This window comes from Temnothorax nylanderi, unplaced genomic scaffold (assembly GCF_030848795.1).
Source record: "Temnothorax nylanderi isolate EJ_2023f unplaced genomic scaffold, tnyl_v1.0 TNYL_tig0794_pilon, whole genome shotgun sequence".
Classification (NCBI taxonomy): Eukaryota; Metazoa; Arthropoda; class Insecta; order Hymenoptera; family Formicidae; genus Temnothorax; species Temnothorax nylanderi.
The window spans coordinates 24,765-47,066 of NW_027249856.1; the positions used below are offsets into that span (position 1 = coordinate 24,765).

The 22,302-nt window shown below is 31.6% G+C and overlaps 1 protein-coding gene and 3 long non-coding RNA genes across 5 annotated transcripts; 2 read left to right on the plus strand and 2 right to left on the minus strand.

Moving 5' to 3' along the window:
* Positions 1-1,106: 1,106 nt before the first annotated feature.
* On the plus strand, positions 1,107-3,959 carry LOC139785404 (uncharacterized). Its single transcript, XR_011721936.1, has 2 exons — positions 1,107-1,359; positions 3,553-3,959. It is a non-coding gene; the product is annotated as an uncharacterized lncRNA (long non-coding RNA).
* A 3,065-nt stretch (positions 3,960-7,024) lies between these two features.
* Positions 7,025-9,873, minus strand: LOC139785405 (uncharacterized). The gene is made up of 2 exons (XR_011721937.1): positions 9,625-9,873; positions 7,025-7,431 (listed from the first exon to the last, which is right to left on the minus strand). It is a non-coding gene; the product is annotated as an uncharacterized lncRNA (long non-coding RNA).
* A 3,254-nt stretch (positions 9,874-13,127) lies between these two features.
* Positions 13,128-13,947, plus strand: LOC139785406 (uncharacterized). Its single transcript, XR_011721938.1, has 3 exons — positions 13,128-13,305; positions 13,380-13,615; positions 13,689-13,947. It is a non-coding gene; the product is annotated as an uncharacterized lncRNA (long non-coding RNA).
* A 5,152-nt stretch (positions 13,948-19,099) lies between these two features.
* LOC139785399 (uncharacterized) lies at positions 19,100-22,249 on the minus strand. 2 transcript variants are annotated; one of them, XM_071724567.1, is made up of 6 exons: positions 22,132-22,249; positions 21,948-22,035; positions 20,506-21,865; positions 20,214-20,425; positions 19,965-20,127; positions 19,100-19,885 (listed from the first exon to the last, which is right to left on the minus strand). In XM_071724567.1, the coding sequence occupies exon 3, from the start codon at positions 21,851-21,853 to the stop codon at positions 20,567-20,569; it is 1,287 nt and encodes a 428-aa protein (XP_071580668.1). In that variant the 5' UTR covers positions 21,854-21,865; positions 21,948-22,035; positions 22,132-22,249; the 3' UTR covers positions 19,100-19,885; positions 19,965-20,127; positions 20,214-20,425; positions 20,506-20,566. The 2 variants fall into 2 exon arrangements, with proteins under 2 accessions (XP_071580668.1, XP_071580669.1); XM_071724568.1 differs by having other exon boundaries at positions 20,506-20,631; positions 22,132-22,247.
* Between the last annotated feature and the right edge of the window lie 53 nt (positions 22,250-22,302).

The window sequence follows — 22,302 nt, forward strand, 5'->3', positions numbered from 1 at the left end:
CATGTCAACGTTCCAAAATAAGTCGACATGTCAGGAGACGACCCGAACACATACACGTTCCCGACGAACGATTTTCGCACATCCATCTGGATATAGTGGGACCCCTTCCACCATCACGAGGCTATCGATACTGTATAACAATGATAGACCGATTCACACGATGGCCGGAGGCAGCTCCAATCAAAGATATTACAGCCGACACCATCACGGACGTTTTTTTCGAAACATGGGTAGCACGTTTCGGAACACCCACTATCATTACAACGGACCGAGGATCACAATTCGACTCTCAGCTGTTCAACGCTTTAACCAAAATGATAGGAAGCAGAACGCATCGCACCACGGCGTATCACCCGCAATCAAACGGCGCAATCGAACGATGGCATCGCTCATTCAAAGCAGCAATCAAATGTCATGAAACCGCCGACTGGGTCAAAGTTTTGCCCGTGGTTATGCTCGGACTCCGCAACGCCTTGAAGGAAGACATCGGAACATCCGCCGCCGAGCTCGTATACGGAACACAACTCAGGTTACCAGGAGAGTACTTCGTGGAGGAGGAACCTTCTCAAGACCAACTTCCATTCCTTGAGCATCTCAGGCAATCCATGCGGAACATAAGGCCAAGGCAAACAGCACACCACAACAAGCCACAAACATTCATTCATAAAGCACTCCATACATGCACCCACGTGTTTGTAAGAGTTGACAGCGTCAGAAAACCACTTGACCAACCATATCAAGGACCTTATACTGTACTCGAAAGAGTCAGCGATTTTTGTTTTAGGATCGACATCAAAGGACAACCAACTGACGTTTCAATCGACCGCTTGAAACCGGCTTTCTCCGAGATCAATCCCAACGAACCTCCGCCACAGGAACGTACCTATAGCAGGAAGGACCTGCCGCCTCCCACTCCAACCAGCAGTACCGAAATGGGAATTCCCCAAAGTACGGAGACGAGGCAGCTGAGGAAAGTTCATTTCGCTCCCTAAGCCAGGTCACTCGGGGGGGAGTACTATGGCGACTCTCACACCTCATTGGTCGGGATACGGAACGATGGAGAGCCGCCTTAAGATTTCCGCACCAGCGCCACGCAAGCAGTGATGTGATACCGGCCCGGTTTTTGGCGCATGCGCCCCCCTCCACTACGCACACAGAGTGACGCTCGGTCTATCGGTGTGTCGGCAGCGCTCGGCAGTGCCGAGCGAGAGGGAGAATATTACTCCCTCCTTGTCGCTCTCACTTAGCTCGCGCGCTCGACTGTCTACAATGCGACCGTTGGGCGCAAAAGTCTCGGGTCTTGGCGCGAAAGTGACGGGTTCGTCGAAGGAGGTTAGAGACCAACAATACCTACACAAGGTAAGTTAATAAGTATAACACTTATTTATATATTTGTGCAAGCTGCATGATGGATTCTGTTAGTCAAGGAGCTATTAAGAAACGTAGAAGTAGAGAATTTCAAAATGCCTGGCTAGATGAAGATATCTTTAAAGGATGGTTAGCTCCTCATCCTGCAGAAAATAAAGCATTTTGTATTGCATGCAATAAAACTATCAGATGTTGCAGAACAAATTTAGTTGAACATTCACAAACGGTCAGACATATCGATAACATAAAATCTTGTAATTATAAGACTGCTGATAATATTGATACCGAAAATAGTTTGTCACATAAAGATAACGTTAAACGCACAGAAATTAAATTATCAACTTTTTTTGCCGAGCATAATATAGCCTTTCAACTCGCGGATCATTTATCACCTTTGATAAAAGATACTTGTAAAGATCCCAAAGTTGTGCAAGATTTTTCACTAGGTCGAAATAAGTGCGCAAGTATTGTTAAAAATGTCACTGCAAAACGGGAAATTGAGACAATAGTAAAATATTTAAAAACTTGTAAATTTTCTATTCTAATAGATGAGAGTACGGATATCTCAGATACTAAATTAATGTGCCTTCTTGTTAGATATGTATCACCTTCGAATAAAAAAATTACAACTCAATTATTAGAATTATTATCTTTAGATGCAAGAGATTGTTCCGCGAATAAAATTTTTGAAATATTTAAAAAATGCTTAGAAGAAAAACATATTCCTATAAAAAATATTGTTGGAATGGCATCCGATAATGCGTCAGTTATGATTGGACGTAAAAATTCTTTTATGAGTCGTCTTAAAGTAGAAGTTCCAAATTTAGTAACACTGAATTGTATTTGCCATTCATCCGCGATTGTAGCCAGTAAAGCTTGCAAAAAGTTACCTTCTTCTTGCGAAGATTTGATTAGAGGAGTTGCCACTTACATTTCGGGCAGTGCGAAGAGATGTGCAATATTGGGTGAATTCCAAGATTTTTTTGAAATTGAACGAAAAAAAATATTAAAATTGTCAGAAACTAGATGGCTTTGTTTACAAAAGTGCGTTGTTAGACTCTTAGAAAATTGGGAAGTCTTGAAAAATTATTTTTTGTTAGCAACAGTAGAAGATAAATTAAAATCCGCGGAAAATATATTACAATATTTAAATGATAATTCCATTAAAGCATATTTGTTGTTTCTCAAATACGCATTAAATTATTTTAATAATTTTAACGCACTATTTCAATCGCGTAACATTTTAATCCATAAATTATACGAAAGCAGTCAACAAGTAATTCGTCAATTAGCCGACAATTTTTTAAAGTACGATAATGTCGAAAATATTTCAATTTCAGAGTTAGATAATAATGTACAACATATAGATAACATACGTATAGGACCGGAATGTGACAGTTTTTTAGAAACATTATCTTTGGAATGCGCGCAAGAAATTAAATTGAAATGTTTGGACTTCTATGTTACGGCAGTTCGAGAAATGCTAAAGCGTCTACCTTATAACGATGAATTTTTTAAACAGTTAAGTTTTCTAGATCCTAAAATTGCTCTTTATAAAGAAGGTAGAAATAAAATTAAATATCTAACTCATATTGCTAAGCAAGTAGAACATGTTAACATATCAGATTTAGCTTTCGAGTGGGACATATTACCATCAAGTTTTGACGAACAACAAAAAATACAGTTAGCTTCTTTACAAATAGATGAAATGTGGAATAATATATTACAATGTAAAAATTTTGACGGGAAAAAGTTGTTTCCAAATTTAGAATTATTAATTGAAGTAGTCCTTTGTTATCCTCATTCCAATGCCGAGGCTGAAAGAATATTTTCTATCGTTACAGATGTAAAAAGTAAGAAAAGAAATCGATTGTGTAATAATACTCTTTCTTCAATTTGTGTAATTCGATCAAGTTTTCAAGCTAATAACTTTAATTGTATTAACTTTCAACCTGACGCGAGGCATTTTGAACTGCATAATGCGCAAAATTTATATAACAATCAATGCACATCTGATAATGCTTAATATTTTTTGTATTATTTTGCATAATACTTTTGAATTTTTACATCTAGCCCATCTAGCCTATATTTTCTTTCTGCATGCTGCACATTATTATTAATTTTTATTTTATTTTTCAGCGTTTAATTACTATATACATATTAAATGTTTATTTTGTTTTTCAGAGTTTATTTTTCATATATTATCTATATATTTTTAATAAAATATGTGATAAAAATGTGATATAAAATAGTAATAAGTATGTGATTAAAAGCCAAAGATGCAATATTGTGTTTTGTAAATTATTCTTTATTTCTGTTATTAAACATGTTTTAAAAATTTATTGTAACATGTTGATTACAAATAATTTTTATTTTATTACTAAATGTGCTATTTCTCTGTATTAATTTGCAAATTTTTCTACTTATATTAATTTATGACAATATTTATAAAATATGTTTATTTTGTACTTTAAAAATGTATTTTTTTTTTAATGAAAACTGGTAAGGTTTTTGGCAGTTTTCCTTACCCTTGCAACGAATGTTGGTTTTCTTTAATAATTCTGCCAAATAAAATATCCTATTTTGAGTCATTATTTGTTTTCTTTAAATTATTTCAGCTCCCTTTCCCTTCCTTCAGCGTATCTTTAAGTCTATTATTATTCAATATACATTATAATTTATAATAAAATATAAGTTGCAAATATATTAAACTTTTTGCTTTCGTGAAAAAAATTTGTTTTCAGGTATCTTTGGCAAAGTGTTTAGAATGTTCTAATCTAAAACGTCGAAAAATCTCTTATGTACAAAATGTTCGTGTGTATGTATGTGTGTGTGTGTGTGTGTGTGTGTGTGTGTGTGTGTGTGTGTGTGTGTGTGTGTGTGTGTGTGACGCTTTTGTTGTCCGTTTAGGCTCTAACTTTCGTAATTTTTTAGATATCGGGATGCATTTTTTTTAATCGATAGAGTATCATGTAAGGAAGGTTGGGATTGAATTTGGCGATGATTGGTAAAACTTTTCTTTTCTAATAAAATTTAGAATTTTTGTTGAAATGTTTGTGGTTGCTCTAACTTCCGCAAATTTTAAGATATTGGGCTGTTTCTAATTTTATTATATTCTTCAGTCTTTTCTACCTCTATTTTATATACAATTTAAGATTTATATCAATTAGAAACAAAGCCATGCGATCCAAGCCTAGGTTTTTTTGGCAGCCTTATATTAGTTTGTGTATACATATATACTATATACTATATATATATACACATAAATTTTCCAAACTACTGCGCGCCGATTAAATTTTTGGACTTAAAACACAGTAATTGTTAGAATTAAAAACCCTTCCCATATAAAATTAAATATTTGCAAGATATTAATTAACTTAAAAGTAACAGTTACCGACAAATGCAATTACTAGACTCTAGTAAGTACCCACATATAAAAATAAGTGAATGTGTTAACAAATAACGATCATTATAAATTCAAATCAAAACTTAAGCAACGATTTTTTCTGCAAGCACCTTACATTGTAAACTAAACAGTCTTGGTAACTCTTAACACACAGTTATCGTTATACCTATTGTCTATGAATTACAAAAACAACTTTAAAATTTTATCAGTCTCCAAAATTCAATCAGTTTCAAAATTTCAACTTTGGGCGCGAAATTATCAAACTCAATCATTTCACTTTACAACCTTAAAATATATAGAAAAGAAACGTGTGTTTCTAAAATCATTTTGCAATCTAATTTTATAGTGTTTTAGCCTATCAAATGCGTCAAATTTAATTATGTAATGTAAATATTATATTACTCACCTCTTATCGAAACTACCAGCAAAATTACAGTGAATAAGCAGAAAATCTTGCAGAGCGCAGTGTCTTCACATGGATGGCCGGAACGAACTAACAGCGCATTCGCGGGGGGTATTTCTAATTTTATTATATTCTTCAGTCTTTTTTACCCCTATTTCATATATAATTCCTTAAGATTTGGTTGATTAGAAATAATTGCAAAAAATTCGTCAAATTTGGTTTATTCCGGAATAAAATTAATATAAACGAAAAAATATAATTTAAAAAAGTTAAGGAAGGACAGGGGCAGATAGACTTACAGGAAGACAGCAAGAAGAAGATGCAGCCTGTAAACTTTATGAAAACTTTAAAAAAGAAATTGTGCAAATTAGAAATTTGCACTTTGCTTCCTCAACAAATTGAGGTGTGCGATTTGGAAATTTGCACATAGCAAAGTCACAATTTTGAAGTGAGAGAGTAGGAAATTAGCAAATTGAATCCACAACGTATTGTTACGCGCAAAAAGGTTCCTCTATGAGGAAGCCAAACTAAAAATTATGCATCTAATAAAATACAAGGTTCCTCAGAAAGAAGCTTTAAACGCGTAACAATACATTGAATTCAATTTGCTAATTTCCTATTCTCTCACTTCAAAATTGTGACTTTGCTATGTGCAAATTTCCAAATCGCACACTTCAATTTGTTGAAGAAGCAAAGTGCAAATTTCTAATTAGCACAATTTCTTTTTCATTTTAAATTTAACCTTTTTATGAATTGAAAAAAGGTCAGCTTAGTAGCACAAGTGGAATTTAACAATTGACGCAATGTTAAATCGATATTAACTTTGGGAGTTCAGGATACATGGTCCATATATGGACTTTTGCATATGGACCTTTTTGATCGCGTATAAAACTGAATCTAATCAACTAAATCTTAAATTATAATAAGAAAAATAGGATCTTAACGATAATATCAATTAGAAATAAAGCCATGCGATCCAAGCCTAGGTCTTTTTGGCAGCCTTATATTAGTTTGTGAATACATATAGACTATATATATACACATATAAATTTTCCAAACTACTGCGCGCCGATTAATTAAATCGAGTCGATTTAATTCCGGGGAGGGAAGGGTTTTTAATTCTAACAATTACTGTGTTTTAAGTCCAAAAATTTAATCGGCGCGCAGTAGTTTGGAAAATTTATGTGTATATATATATAGTATATAGTATATATGTATACACAAACTAATATAAGGCTGCCAAAAAAACCTAGGCTTGGATCGCATGGCTTTGTTTCTAATTGATATAAATCTTAAATTGTATATAAAATAGAGGTAGAAAAGACTGAAGAATATAATAAAATTAGAAACAGCCCAATATCTTAAAATTTGCGGAAGTTAGAGCAACCACAAACATTTCAACAAAAATTCTAAATTTTATTAGAAAAGAAAAGTTTTACCAATCATCGCCAAATTCAATCCCAACCTTCCTTACATGATACTCTATCGATTAAAAAAAATGCATCCCGATATCTAAAAAATTACGAAAGTTAGAGCCTAAACGGACAACAAAAGCGTCACACACACACACACACACACACACACACACACACACACACACACACACACACACATACATACACACGAACATTTTGTACATAAGAGATTTTTCGACGTTTTAGATTAGAACATTCTAAACACTTTGCCAAAGATACCTGAAAACAAATTTTTTTCACGAAAGCAAAAAGTTTAATATATTTGCAACTTATATTTTATTATAAATTATAATGTATATTGAATAATAATAGACTTAAAGATACGCTGAAGGAAGGGAAAGGGAGCTGAAATAATTTAAAGAAAACAAATAATGACTCAAAATAGGATATTTTATTTGGCAGAATTATTAAAGAAAACCAACATTCGTTGCAAGGGTAAGGAAAACTGCCAAAAACCTTACCAGTTTTCATTAAAAAAAAAATACATTTTTAAAGTACAAAATAAACATATTTTATAAATATTGTCATAAATTAATATAAGTAGAAAAATTTGCAAATTAATACAGAGAAATAGCACATTTAGTAATAAAATAAAAATTATTTGTAATCAACATGTTACAATAAATTTTTAAAACATGTTTAATAACAGAAATAAAGAATAATTTACAAAACACAATATTGCATCTTTGGCTTTTAATCACATACTTATTACTATTTTATATCACATTTTTATCACATATTTTATTAAAAATATATAGATAATATATGAAAAATAAACTCTGAAAAACAAAATAAACATTTAATATGTATATAGTAATTAAACGCTGAAAAATAAAATAAAAATTAATAATAATGTGCAGCATGCAGAAAGAAAATATAGGCTAGATGGGCTAGATGTAAAAATTCAAAAGTATTATGCAAAATAATACAAAAAATATTAAGCATTATCAGATGTGCATTGATTGTTATATAAATTTTGCGCATTATGCAGTTCAAAATGCCTCGCGTCAGGTTGAAAGTTAATACAATTAAAGTTATTAGCTTGAAAACTTGATCGAATTACACAAATTGAAGAAAGAGTATTATTACACAATCGATTTCTTTTCTTACTTTTTACATCTGTAACGATAGAAAATATTCTTTCAGCCTCGGCATTGGAATGAGGATAACAAAGGACTACTTCAATTAATAATTCTAAATTTGGAAACAACTTTTTCCCGTCAAAATTTTTACATTGTAATATATTATTCCACATTTCATCTATTTGTAAAGAAGCTAACTGTATTTTTTGTTGTTCGTCAAAACTTGATGGTAATATGTCCCACTCGAAAGCTAAATCTGATATGTTAACATGTTCTACTTGCTTAGCAATATGAGTTAGATATTTAATTTTATTTCTACCTTCTTTATAAAGAGCAATTTTAGGATCTAGAAAACTTAACTGTTTAAAAAATTCATCGTTATAAGGTAGACGCTTTAGCATTTCTCGAACTGCCGTAACATAGAAGTCCAAACATTTCAATTTAATTTCTTGCGCGCATTCCAAAGATAATGTTTCTAAAAAACTGTCACATTCCGGTCCTATACGTATGTTATCTATATGTTGTACATTATTATCTAACTCTGAAATTGAAATATTTTCGACATTATCGTACTTTAAAAAATTGTCGGCTAATTGACGAATTACTTGTTGACTGCTTTCGTATAATTTATGGATTAAAATGTTACGCGATTGAAATAGTGCGTTAAAATTATTAAAATAATTTAATGCGTATTTGAGAAACAACAAATATGCTTTAATGGAATTATCATTTAAATATTGTAATATATTTTCCGCGGATTTTAATTTATCTTCTACTGTTGCTAACAAAAAATAATTTTTCAAGACTTCCCAATTTTCTAAGAGTCTAACAACGCACTTTTGTAAACAAAGCCATCTAGTTTCTGACAATTTTAATATTTTTTTTCGTTCAATTTCAAAAAAATCTTGGAATTCACCCAATATTGCACATCTCTTCGCACTGCCCGAAATGTAAGTGGCAACTCCTCTAATCAAATCTTCGCAAGAAGAAGGTAACTTTTTGCAAGCTTTACTGGCTACAATCGCGGATGAATGGCAAATACAATTCAGTGTTACTAAATTTGGAACTTCTACTTTAAGACGACTCATAAAAGAATTTTTACGTCCAATCATAACTGACGCATTATCGGATGCCATTCCAACAATATTTTTTATAGGAATATGTTTTTCTTCTAAGCATTTTTTAAATATTTCAAAAATTTTATTCGCGGAACAATCTCTTGCATCTAAAGATAATAATTCTAATAATTGAGTTGTAATTTTTTTATTCGAAGGTGATACATATCTAACAAGAAGGCACATTAATTTAGTATCTGAGATATCCGTACTCTCATCTATTAGAATAGAAAATTTACAAGTTTTTAAATATTTTACTATTGTCTCAATTTCCCGTTTTGCAGTGACATTTTTAACAATACTTGCGCACTTATTTCGACCTAGTGAAAAATCTTGCACAACTTTGGGATCTTTACAAGTATCTTTTATCAAAGGTGATAAATGATCCGCGAGTTGAAAGGCTATATTATGCTCGGCAAAAAAAGTTGATAATTTAATTTCTGTGCGTTTAACGTTATCTTTATGTGACAAACTATTTTCGGTATCAATATTATCAGCAGTCTTATAATTACAAGATTTTATGTTATCGATATGTCTGACCGTTTGTGAATGTTCAACTAAATTTGTTCTGCAACATCTGATAGTTTTATTGCATGCAATACAAAATGCTTTATTTTCTGCAGGATGAGGAGCTAACCATCCTTTAAAGATATCTTCATCTAGCCAGGCATTTTGAAATTCTCTACTTCTACGTTTCTTAATAGCTCCTTGACTAACAGAATCCATCATGCAGCTTGCACAAATATATAAATAAGTGTTATACTTATTAACTTACCTTGTGTAGGTATTGTTGGTCTCTAACCTCCTTCGACGAACCCGTCACTTTCGCGCCAAGACCCGAGACTTTTGCGCCCAACGGTCGCATTGTAGACAGTCGAGCGCGCGAGCTAAGTGAGAGCGACAAGGAGGGAGTAATATTCTCCCTCTCGCTCGGCACTGCCGAGCGCTGCCGACACACCGATAGACCGAGCGTCACTCTGTGTGCGTAGTGGAGGGGGGCGCATGCGCCAAAAACCGGGCCGGTATCACATCACTGCACGCAAGCATGCGTGCGCACGAAACTCACTCACTCGTACTTCGTCTCTCGCAAGTAACGGACATCCATGTTCGCACAGCTCATTACGATATACGTTAATATATTGTACGCGAGATCCGTGATCTAATCTGAATATCGAGTCTTCTACTCGACAGTGTAATACTTATCCCAAACTGTATATATTGTAAATACATTATCGTCGTTCATAAATACATTGCGTCATATCTGAACACGTGAACCTTCCCGGCCATTCCGGCCAGTAGCTACCCCCTATGGGGGAATGGTGATTACGAATCGCCACATTCTTCGTAATAGGTGCGCCATCGACCAAGAAACGAAGGAAGGATCCGAATATGTACTCGAGGAAAAGAAGGTAACGGAACGATTATCTTCCGTCGTGTTCATACATTCTATTTTACCGACATTGGAGATTTTATTATTTGATGTTATTGTCACGCGTTGCAGAATATTCTCATTTAATTATTTTTTTTACGAATAAAAAATGACATAATATAACAATACAAATATTAACATAATAAAAAATTATTATATCTTAATGTTAATAGTCTTGTTAAATTAAATTTGAGTCTAAATATCTTTGAAAGTGGAATTATTCTTACATGGAACAAAAATCTCTAATAGATGTCCATTAGACGTCCGTCATTGAAATTTGAATACCCTATTAGATTTCCAAATTTTTATAAACGTCTACTAGATATTTATAATTTTACATTTCATACTTCGATCGATGTGTTCATACTTACGTATTCGTAGATATATCTTTTAGACGTTATATAGATCAACTATTGATGTTTCATGGAGCTTCGATGGATAAATAATAGATTTTAACTTAATTTAACGTTTTATAGATTCTTTATTAGTATATGAATGTTTTATTGATAAAGATTAAGAAATTAGACAATTATTTATAAGTTGTTGCATATATTTTATTTACTCATTTTTATGTGTGTAGATATAATGATTGCACCGAATACAAGATATATATTTTATAAAATAAGAATAGTACTTATTATATATTTAATACATTTAAAAACATGTAAATAAAACGTATATTCAACTACAATTTTTGAATAATTGTTTCCTTTCTAAACTATACTGTTAGTGCACACACACAATAACTGTGTATAATTCTCTTATTACAAATAAATATGTTTCTAGTTTTATTGCTTTTAAATTTTTAGTAAGTTGTAGAATATTTTTTATTCTCGCAATATAGTATATATAAAACTGATGTCGGAAATCACAATTATTCTTAACGTAAATATGGAAGAGAGACAATTAATAAAATATGTAAAAATAAATTAATGAAGATTTCTTAGGTACTATTTTGGCCAGTCGTCTGTATTAAAGTTTAAAAAAAGATGAGCTATTTTAGCATGTTATAAGTTATAATTACGATATGTCATGTGTTGAAAAAGTTTCATTGCAATCAAAATACAGCAAACTGTAAAAATATTGCGGTCGGTCTTTTAAAAAATATTTCATGGAACAGATACCTTAAAATTACATTTGACTAATCGTAAATGTCGCAATATAAGAAAACTCTCAAAATCTGATGGAGGAACTGGTCATTCATCAGACACATAATTTTCTGCAGTTATAGATTGTTGTATCATTGTATCTACGTTATAAATCAGGTTTTGAGAGTTTGCTTATATTATGACACTTACGATTAGTAAAATGTAATTTTAAAGTATCTGTTTCATGAAATATTTTAAAAGACTGGCCGCAATATTTACAGTTTGCTAAAAAAATTATTTAGTAATATTTGTTACATTTACCTCTGCTGAGCTTCTTGATTTCCAGAAGCTTAGGAGAGATAAATGTGACAAATATTACTAAATAATTTTTTTAGTAATTGATATATATATAACAATTAAAGTAATTTAAATCGACCTGACTGGCAATATATATAACGTCTTTTCGATATGAACATTGAAAAACTGTGAGCCAACTTGCTTTGTCGGATTCACACAGAACTTTTTTCGGATCAATCATCGAGACATTATTAATTTCGACGATATATATATATTGATATATATATATATATATATATATATATATATACGTCAATGGCGCAACAGTCTGAGTCGGACTTAGGCCTCCCCCAAAGTCATGTGCTTGTGGTGCGCACGCAGGTTGTACACAAGCACATGGGACCTACAGTTTAACGCCGAATCTGAACGGCAAGGTTGAGGGGGTTTCGAGGCAAGGGATACTCCTGACGGGCTGCCATTCCGTCGAGGAGGAGAGACAAGCGATACAATTTATTTATTTTGGTTCTACCAGGACTGGATTCGAACCTGAGATCTTTGGTTTAGCAGACCAGTGCGCTGTCTGCTACGCCACGCTTGCTCTCTAGTAATTGATATCATTAGAAAAATATCTAAAAAAATCGCCAATTGCACGTGTCAGTATGAAAAACTGTTAGGTATTGAAAAACTGATGTTGTACAAAATATTGTCTAAATACATATCCAATCAAAAATATAAAATAATAATTTATTAAAACATAAATGTGTTAATTAAAAGAGAAACTTTTAAGGATGTATATCGCTTATGTCAAAATAGAGGGATGAAGCTGAAATTTACAGAGATTGTGCACTTATATATCCCAAAAACCTGTGTTAAATTTGCGATTGATTGTCTGACCCGTTTCTGAGATATTTGCTTTAAAAGTTACAGAAATTTTATATATATAGATATACTTTCCATGTAAATATCATAATATGTATCTCTGCTCCTGTACAGTAAAAATGAATGAAATTTTTATGGTACACTTCTATGACATCGAGAATTGCAATTACGGTTTTTTAAGTTTTTCTGTTAATATTTTTTTTTAATTTTTTAATGATTTATTTAAACAATATCAAGTACAAAAATGGGACAAAAATGCAATTTTTTCGCTTTTTCTGTCCCAATGATAACATGTTGTTCATGAATAATTTCTGAGACTAGCTTTACACTGTTTTATCAAGAAAACAAAATTATACTACATATAGCTATACGTAAAACATCCTTAACTAAATAACTAGTGTTGGAATAAGAAAATTGCATCAAATAAAAAGAGGAAATATGATAAAAGTTATAAAAAATTAAACATTTTTAAACCTATATACCAATATAAAAGAAGATATTTAAATATACAACGTATACACAATATATATACAATATATATATATTTAATAGAAAAAAAATGTTTAATGTAAAAAATTAGGCGCTGCTAGATATTTAAATATTATAAGATAATGAAAACAAATAACGTTTTTAATTTAGACTTTAATTTGACACACACTTCTTATCTTATGATGTTCGTTTATTTATTTTGGCCATATACTGAAGCTCAGAGAAATAAACTTTGCGATATAATAGTTACATATATTGATGAAAAATTTTCAGAGTAAGTTTGTGCAATTTATTTTATTTATTTAATATTGAATAGCATAGTGATTATCATAATACATACTTTCACAGGTTGCCAAATGATATAGCAAAACATGTTGCTGAAAAAATTTGTGAGGCTTTTCCAACTGAAGTTGTTAAAACTTATTATATTTCTCCAATAAAAAAGAAAAATTCGGCAGATAACAAATCTAAAGCATCTAAAGGCAAATTGATATCAATGTGGAGAAATAAGAGGAATAGGAATAAAAGGTTTTCTGCCAAAATTCCAAAACCAATAGAAGAGGTTGAGAACGATGTTTCAGATGGTAGCATTATATTTATTTAGTTGTATGTATAATATTTAAATTTGCCTGTTGCAAAATTTTTTATTTTTTATAGAAAATGTTGATGAGAAAGTTTTGGAAAGTATGAAATGGTTGGCAGCTAATGAGGCTCCTTGGACAGAGGTTCTATTACATTGGTCTGCAACATATGATTTAAGGAAAAAAGATTTGCACAATAATCAGGATAGAGATTTGTCTAATATTTTTTCTAAATGGACACATTACAAACATCCACATGGTTATAACCTCATAAATCAAGATTTCAATAAAATGTCTCTGTCAAATGTTGCTTTAAGCAAATCAAATTTTAAACGCTTCTTCAATATAATTCTTCAAAATTTTTCAATTAATTCCAAAGACAACGATGGATATAAAATGCTCAATAAAATAAAAAAGGAAGATTTGAATAATGGTATTTATTTTTTTATCATTATTTATACATTATTATACGAATATCAATATTCATATATCAAAAGAATAGATCTATTATATGTTTCAGAACAAAAAATATTAACAATGTTTAAACTGTTACCTCATCTAATACCCCCAAAAGCAATGAAAAAAATTGATGGAGTATGCAAAAAGGCTTCTATTTATGCTGCCGAGAAATGCATGATAAGGACTGTGAAAGTATGTACATATTTAAGAAAAAATTGAACTTTTATGGTCTATTCTCTATTTAAATTATATTTGGCTGTGGATTTTTTTATTTAATCATATTAGTAACTTTGAAGCAAGCCAAATTTTGCACATTTTAATTATATTTAGTTCTTTCGACGTTAAACCGAACCGAAAGCGTTCGATGGACATTACATATATAGAGAGATAGAAAGAAAGATTAGAAGAGGCAGCGTGAGCATTACGCAAAGATGATTGGCGGCAAATGTGTTAACGCTAGACGTTGCATGCATAAAGAGAAAAAACGAAATGAAAAGAGATAGCAAATGCTTATTACAGCGTTTCATTAAAATGCACAAAATAAGGCTTATTATAAAATTTGATAAACAATATATCAGTTACATTATTGTTTCAACTATTTCTTGTTTTTTTTTTTAGATTGCTGAGATGTTACTTTAATAAGGCATGAAGCAAAGCAGCAAGCCCAAATGTTAAAAATTACACTTCAACCATATATCATTAATGTCGATGGAGAGGATCTGCATGAAATATATGTTTGCGTCGATGACATATTATATAAAACAAATACTGCTTTAGAAGCTATTGATGCCTGCTTTAAAGCATTTCAAGTTTTTCATGTAAAATATCCATCAGCTTGCGAGCATTTATGGTTGCTAATTCAAAAAGGTATTTACATGTTCGATACTATATATGATGCACAAATACCTCATATACAAAATGTGTTGAGCAAAATTGTTAAGCCCGATGAAAAGAACATAGATACTTCTGATCATCCTGATGAATTATCAGATTAATATTGAATCTTTTGTTTTACATATATATAAAGTTCTTTCAATTTACAGTTCCTTTAAATTACAGTTAATACTTAATTTCTAAGTTCTGTAATATAAGATTTTTATTATTTCTTTCAAAATGAATTGTTTTTTTTGCGAGAAACAATTTATAACTATGGACCTTGTTATGCAACACATAAGGTTAAAACATAAGTTTATGTTAAATTGTACCGTTACGTGTAAGTTTGACAATTGTAATGATCAGTTTATATATACTAATGTTTACTCTTTACGAAGACACGTTCTTAATAAACATTATATATCAGAAACAAAATTAGCTTCAAGTATAACTTCAAAGCGTATAAATGATACAGTTCTTGCCACAAACGCTTCTGAAATTTCTGATGCGACTTCAACTATTCCTCATTTTGATCCAAAGTCAAACAATTCTAATGAGAGTCAAAAACAGATGTATAACACGATTGAAACGAATAATTCTGTAAATAATGAAAAGTTTGACATTGACGTTTACCAATCAACTGTTTTTAAATCGGCTCTTTCTACTATAGTAAAAATGTATGCTGACTTCCCAGGTAGCAAAATGATATCTAAAAGATATCTAAAAGTTAACCGAAAAAGGACTAGGATGACTTTTCAGTTGGCTAAAAAGATTCCTTTTTGACAACAAAATTGTGTCTCATGATTACTTAAACGGCACGTAATGGATATCCGTACGCTAACTGTCGATGTCCATATGCTAACTGTAAGGCAACTTATAGCGTTTACCAAATTGGCAACATATGGTCAACCTGTATCAGTTGCCAATAGGTCAACGTAAAGTTACCGAATTGCTATACCAAAATGCTGTACAGAAATGGCTGTCATTCAACAGATGTCTTATAGATGTCCAAAAGATTAACGAAATGGCATCTAAACGGCACGAATAAATGATGTCCAAAAGATATCTTATTTATGGAATATATAGGACAGGGACAGGTGAACAATAAATGATAAAAGTTTATTGTTATCTGAAATCTGGATGTACACAATATAAAGTTAATTGTATTATCTAAAATTATGAGTACACAGTTAACAATCAACTAGTATATTTTATAACATAAAGTTGATATAATTATAATTAATATAATATATATTATATCAACTTTATATTATATTATAAAATATACCAGTTGATTGTAACCTGTGTACTAAATAATTTTAGATAATACAATTAACTTTACATTGTGTACATCCATATTTCAGATAACAATAAACTTTTATCATATAGTATATAATACAATTAATATAAATCCATATTTCACACTATTATTTATATATATATATATATATATATTTGGAACTTTGATAAATATTACTTATTAAACATCCTTACATCTAGAAGCTTAATATTTCGCGTGGTAAATTATCGTATCGCATTTTATTCAACTAATGAGCAACATGGACATTTAGAGTAAACTTATCGCTATGAGCAGTGTTACGTGATGTGGGCGCTAACATTCGTATAACTGGACGGGCTACGGAGTAAAATGTCATTATCTCAGGCCAAATTAAGCCGCCTTCAATTCTACGACAATAATCGGACTCTTCTTAAAGTATTAATTCACTCTATTAATAAACAGAATTTGTGATGCCGTTAATCGTTAGTGACAATCATTAATAGAATCTATTAATATCTATTAATCATTAATATCTATCAGTCGTCAATATCTATTAATCATTAATATTATTAATATCTATCAATGTATTAATTAATTATAATTTATTTATTATTAATCACTAATCAATGTATCGCCATTAATACGCCAACAATATAATCTTAATAATAATTTATTATTATTAATAAAATCTGCGATAAACATAAATTCATATTAATTATATAACTCATTAGAAAATCTGACAATTTTTACGAATGTTAGCGCGCGTTATTATTATATTCGTGAAATAAACGATTAATTCTTAGCTAATTGGACACTATCGTGCTGACGAAGTTACGACAAAGTTACAAGTATCAAATCGCCGTGTAGTGTGAACGAGTTGTACCTATGGCAGAGATAAAGCTTGTTTATTAGCAAAGATCTGAAGCATACTTCCATTTATCGACTTTTCGTTGATGTAACAACGAGCAAAGATGAATTCGAAGCTTAATCAATTACAATAAAAACGTGTGCTGGCGCTAAATATTTCAGTGATAATGCTCTATCAACTAAAATGTATTGCGACTAATGTACAGTATTATATGTACGATAAATTAATAAAGAGTGACTAATACTAAAATTTCAGTGCATTGCGGTGCACATCGAGCTCCAATCTCTCAGATATCTGCTGTCTCTGTAATTTACAAGTATGCAAGATGCTTCCGCGACGATAAGCATTTGATTTTGCTGTGTCAGTATCTATATTGCGTGTATAGACTTTTTGACCACTATAGGAAAAGTGTTGATTAAGCAGTGACAGGATACCTGAGTTATGAAAATGTATGAGCACTAATTGTGTCTCTTCATCTCGTGACGACACAAGTATATACTGATGGAGAAAAAAAATTAAAAAACAAAATAGTTATCTCTTTTGCGTACATGTAATTGAATATGCTGGATAAAAGAAAAATATCTCGTCGAGTAAAGAAGTATAGATATTTTGTTTGCATTCAGTGCAATCAACTACAGTACAATCAACGAACAAAATGTATTTAATAATTTCGATGAAAATCGCGTTTAGTTTCTTAATTTTTGTGACAATTATATTACTGCGTTGTAATTTCACAACTGTACGTAACGGAATCATCTTGCATATTACATAAACCATCGCAACAAAATAGTATCCCCGGGAAAAAAAAATTATATATAACTATATAAAAACATAAAATTATGCATAATTATATATAAATATGTATTCTTTTATATAATTTTATATAATTATATCTAGATTCTTATATAAAATTATATAAAATTTTATATAATTATATATAAGTATATGTATTTATATATATTTATATATAAGCATACATAATTTTGTATAAATCAGAAAATTTCAACATATATATTTATATATTATTCTATATAAATATATATTAAAATATGTAATTATATAAAATATATATTATTCTATATAATTATATAAAATTATATCTGATTCCTCACGTAAAATTATATATAATTTTCTATAATTATATATATTAATATCTTTTTATATAAATAAATATAGAATTTTTCTAAATAAGTAAATCCTAAAATATATAAATTTATATAATTATATATAACTAGCTTGATACACCCGCGTGCTTCGCTACGGTATGCGAAGGATTCTATAATTCACCCCCGAATTTAGATTTGCCCCTTTAGGGATTGATTAGGGCAAAATCTTGAATTATGTTTTTAAACACTTGTATGCGGGTAACCTTTGTAAGCAAAAACCAAGTCGATATCTCATCAGGCCCAAGCAGGGAGAAAGTCGTGAAAACACATCTTACCCCTATTCACCCCCTTAGGGGTCGAATTTCTAAAAATCTCTTCTTAGTGGGTGCTTACGTCATGAGAGGAATACACTATCCAAATTTCATGTTTCTAGGTTCAGGGGTTTCGGCTGGGCGTTGATGAGTCAGTCAGTCAGGACATTTGTCTTTATATATGTAGATAGATATATAATTATATATAATTTTATGTGTCAAAGATATAGAAATAATATACATGCAGTTAAGAACGATGCATGCGCGCGATAGCTGTCTTTCCGTGATAGTTTGCAACGACGCCACTAGGCGGCGCATAATGGTAAGACTAACTCGTCAGTAAATTTCAGTTGGGGGCTAATATAAGCAGGCCTCCTGCGAAGCAAAATCATGACATCCGCGAGACATATATCTTTGTCAGCAATACAACGCAAGACTCACCCAACACTGTCTTGATTCTTGATGCAAAATAATGCAAAAAAAATTATATATAATTTTATATATAATATATAATCCTTTTTGAAAGTAAACCTTAATATAAAGTTATATATAATTATATAAAATTATATAAAAATTTGTAGAATTATATATTTTTATATATAATCAGATAAAATTATATCGTGCCAATTTTCATACATAATTATATATAATTATATATGATCATTTATATACAATTATATATGATTATATATAATTTTTTTTTCCCGGGTCATAGATTCTCTTTGCTTTTTTCCACCTTTTCTTCAAAAATAAATACCCTATAAAACTTTCGTGTACATGGGATATTGTATGCGAGCCATTGAATACTATATTGATATTTTGTGTTTGTATGTGTATGTATGTGTGTGTGTGAGCGCGCGCGCACGTGCGTCTGAGCACGTGCTAATATTATTCAGATATAAATGTAAATGAGATCGTGTAAATAGTGAAGCATAAAATCACTCTAATCGTCTCACTGTTAGAGCAACTTCAATATTTATCTTATAAAAAAAGGCACGCGTGACGCATATTATAGACACAGGTACAGTAATATATATCTTGTACATAAACAAACAAATCTCACATGAGCAAAACACAGTTGCATATAAACAACATTATCACATCCACTTATTTATATGAATATTAGGAACTTTTTGATATCTATATTTATCTTATTTAAAAAAAGGTACGCGTGATGCATATAGACGCAGGTACAGTGTAATATATATATATATATACCAAATACAATGCTGAATCCATATCACTGATGTTGAAGATTTTGACGTTCACGACGTTTATTTTCTGCTTTTTTTCGATCGCCCCCACGGCGAAGCCACTCGGCGATTCGGTCTTCGACAGTTTTGATTTTTGTCCCTTCAAATGTGTTACGTACAACATCTGAAAAAGTAGACTATGAGACGTGGTAACTTTTTTACGGCGAAGAACTTAACAAAAGTGTTATATGCCATGTACATACCAATTATGACATATGGAAACGTGAACTTGGAGATTTTTGGTTTGTTCTCAGCTCCGAGGGTCCAAACGACTTGTTGAGTTAAATCATCCGTCATAACTACTTCCATTGCATATTTCACTGCTTTTTGAACTGATTTTCCGTCGATGTCTTGAATTTTTTTCATCTAGAAAATATCAACAATTTAAGAAACTTAATTAAATATTGACGAAACGATGTATCAGCACAGTTTCACAATACTCGTATACGTACAAATTGATCTCGCATTTGTCCATTGTCTTTGAGATCACGATCGAATCTTTGTAATTCGTTAATATCAGTGAATGGCATCTGGGGGAGAAGTGCATAATGATGACGATCTATACGCTCCACTGGGTTATCATTTCTTCGCCCTACTTCCAGCAACTCATTTAGTTTTTGTAGAATGCAATTCTCAAAACCCTTTCGTTCCTGTCTATAACCATCTGAAAAATAATATAATTAATACCCACTCGGCATGTTATGGCACAGTTGAGAGCATTAAAATGTATGATCTGAGGTTTACTTAATAAATGTTGAAGAACCACGGGTCCCAAATACAACAGGAACAATCGGAACTCTGTCGCTTACCACTGAGCGACTTCTTCCAAAGAACGCGGATGTCGTGAAAATTCTGCTGGAACAGATTTAGCTAACCTGCGATAAAAATCGTTAAATGCGGCAAGCTTAGCTAATGCTTCCTCGGATTTTCCCATAGCGCGGATCCAAAGTAATAGAAGTTTTTTCATCGTTCCTAGGCACAACAGGTGCATATAATCGAGAGGGAATTGCTTTATCATATCAATAATACCTATGATTTCAAAAGGAGACATGATATTCAGAAATGCAGCAGGTAATCCTTCTCTGAAAGTCGCATTAGTTCTCAAAGTTGAATCCTTCTCTAGAAATATTCGTCGTCCATTCACAGTTTTACCAGGTTGAATGCATTTGGCACAACGGCTATTATGAGCGGGAAAACAAGAGATAAAATTTCGTGCAGGAGTATCAGCAAGGATTGCGTTCAATCGTACAAAATAGCTTCGATTTTCGTAAATAAAACCCTCATTGTACAATTTCATGTACTCTGTGAGAAATGCTTGTAGAAATTGAGCAGCGGATGAAGGCTTTTTATTTCCATGAAACGCTCCAATAACGAATGGTTCGACTAACTGAGTTCCAACAACTTTACCTAATATGGGCCACAACTGACTCTTAGAACTCTTTGATAGAGGTAGTCCATCGATATTAATGTTAATTTGGAGAATCACAGAAATTTCCGTGTCAGAATTACGCTGCAGCAATACATTATACTTTCTCAACTGTTCCTTCAGTGCCCTCTCTAAGCCATAATGAACATAAGTGCCTCCAGCGAGAGCCTGTATATCAGTTCTGTTTGGCGTGTCACATAATGTCTTAGCATCAGACGGAAGCTCAGGATGACCAAATTTCTTTAACCCTCTCAAAAGATCGTTCACAACGGATTGAGGTATTTTGTTTTGGATTGCCCAATGAGCAAGAAAATCTTGAAGATTAGTTATACTAGTGGGACGAGTGATAGTCGATTGAGCCTGATTCTCCAACTGGATATCTGTATTAGTCAGTGTCGGTCTTTCATTGATTAGCAAATTGAGATCTTCTGCGTCATCAAAGCGTTCAAAGAAATCATCAATTTGATGACAAACGTCATCAGGAATATTAGAAGCACGAGCTGTTGGCGGTGAGCATGAGGGAGGACGAGTAGGACTAGACGCAGCATTATTTGCTGCATTTGCCAGGTAAGCGAGATCCGCTTGCACAAGGGCGCGGATTCGTCGCTTTTGCTGTTGTCGTGAGAGCTTAAGGAACGGTTTCATCCGTCTCAACGGAGGTCCCATAATGGCATAATGCTATAATGTATCGCAATTAACCCTTCAACTATTAAATATAATAAAACACGGAATAGATCAGTATTACTGTATATATACTCACAACTTTTTCCAGATGTAGAGAAAAATATTATAAAAATAGTGTACGTCCCTTTACTTTATTTATTACTGCGTGTATAACTCGGTATAACCTGAAAAGTACACGTGTATTTTATATAGTCACGCTTTATGATATATGCATGTATATATATACTAAAAATATAGAAAAAGCGAAAGTATATACTTACACGTTATTAATTACACACTTTTTGTCGAACAATTTGTCTCTTTCTCGTGATGGAATAAAATCGCATACGTCAGAGAGAAATCTGAGAGAGGCCATCCCGGCCTTTTTCGTGTGTTGCATTTTCCGACGCGCCGCCTGAGAAAGTGCAACTCAACTACGTCGTTTCGCTCGG

Bases quoted from the DNA above. Each gene is read 5' to 3' on its own strand.
- LOC139785399 (XM_071724567.1), bottom strand. From the start codon at position 21,853: ATGGGACCTCCGTTGAGACGGATGAAACCGTTCCTTAAGCTCTCACGA.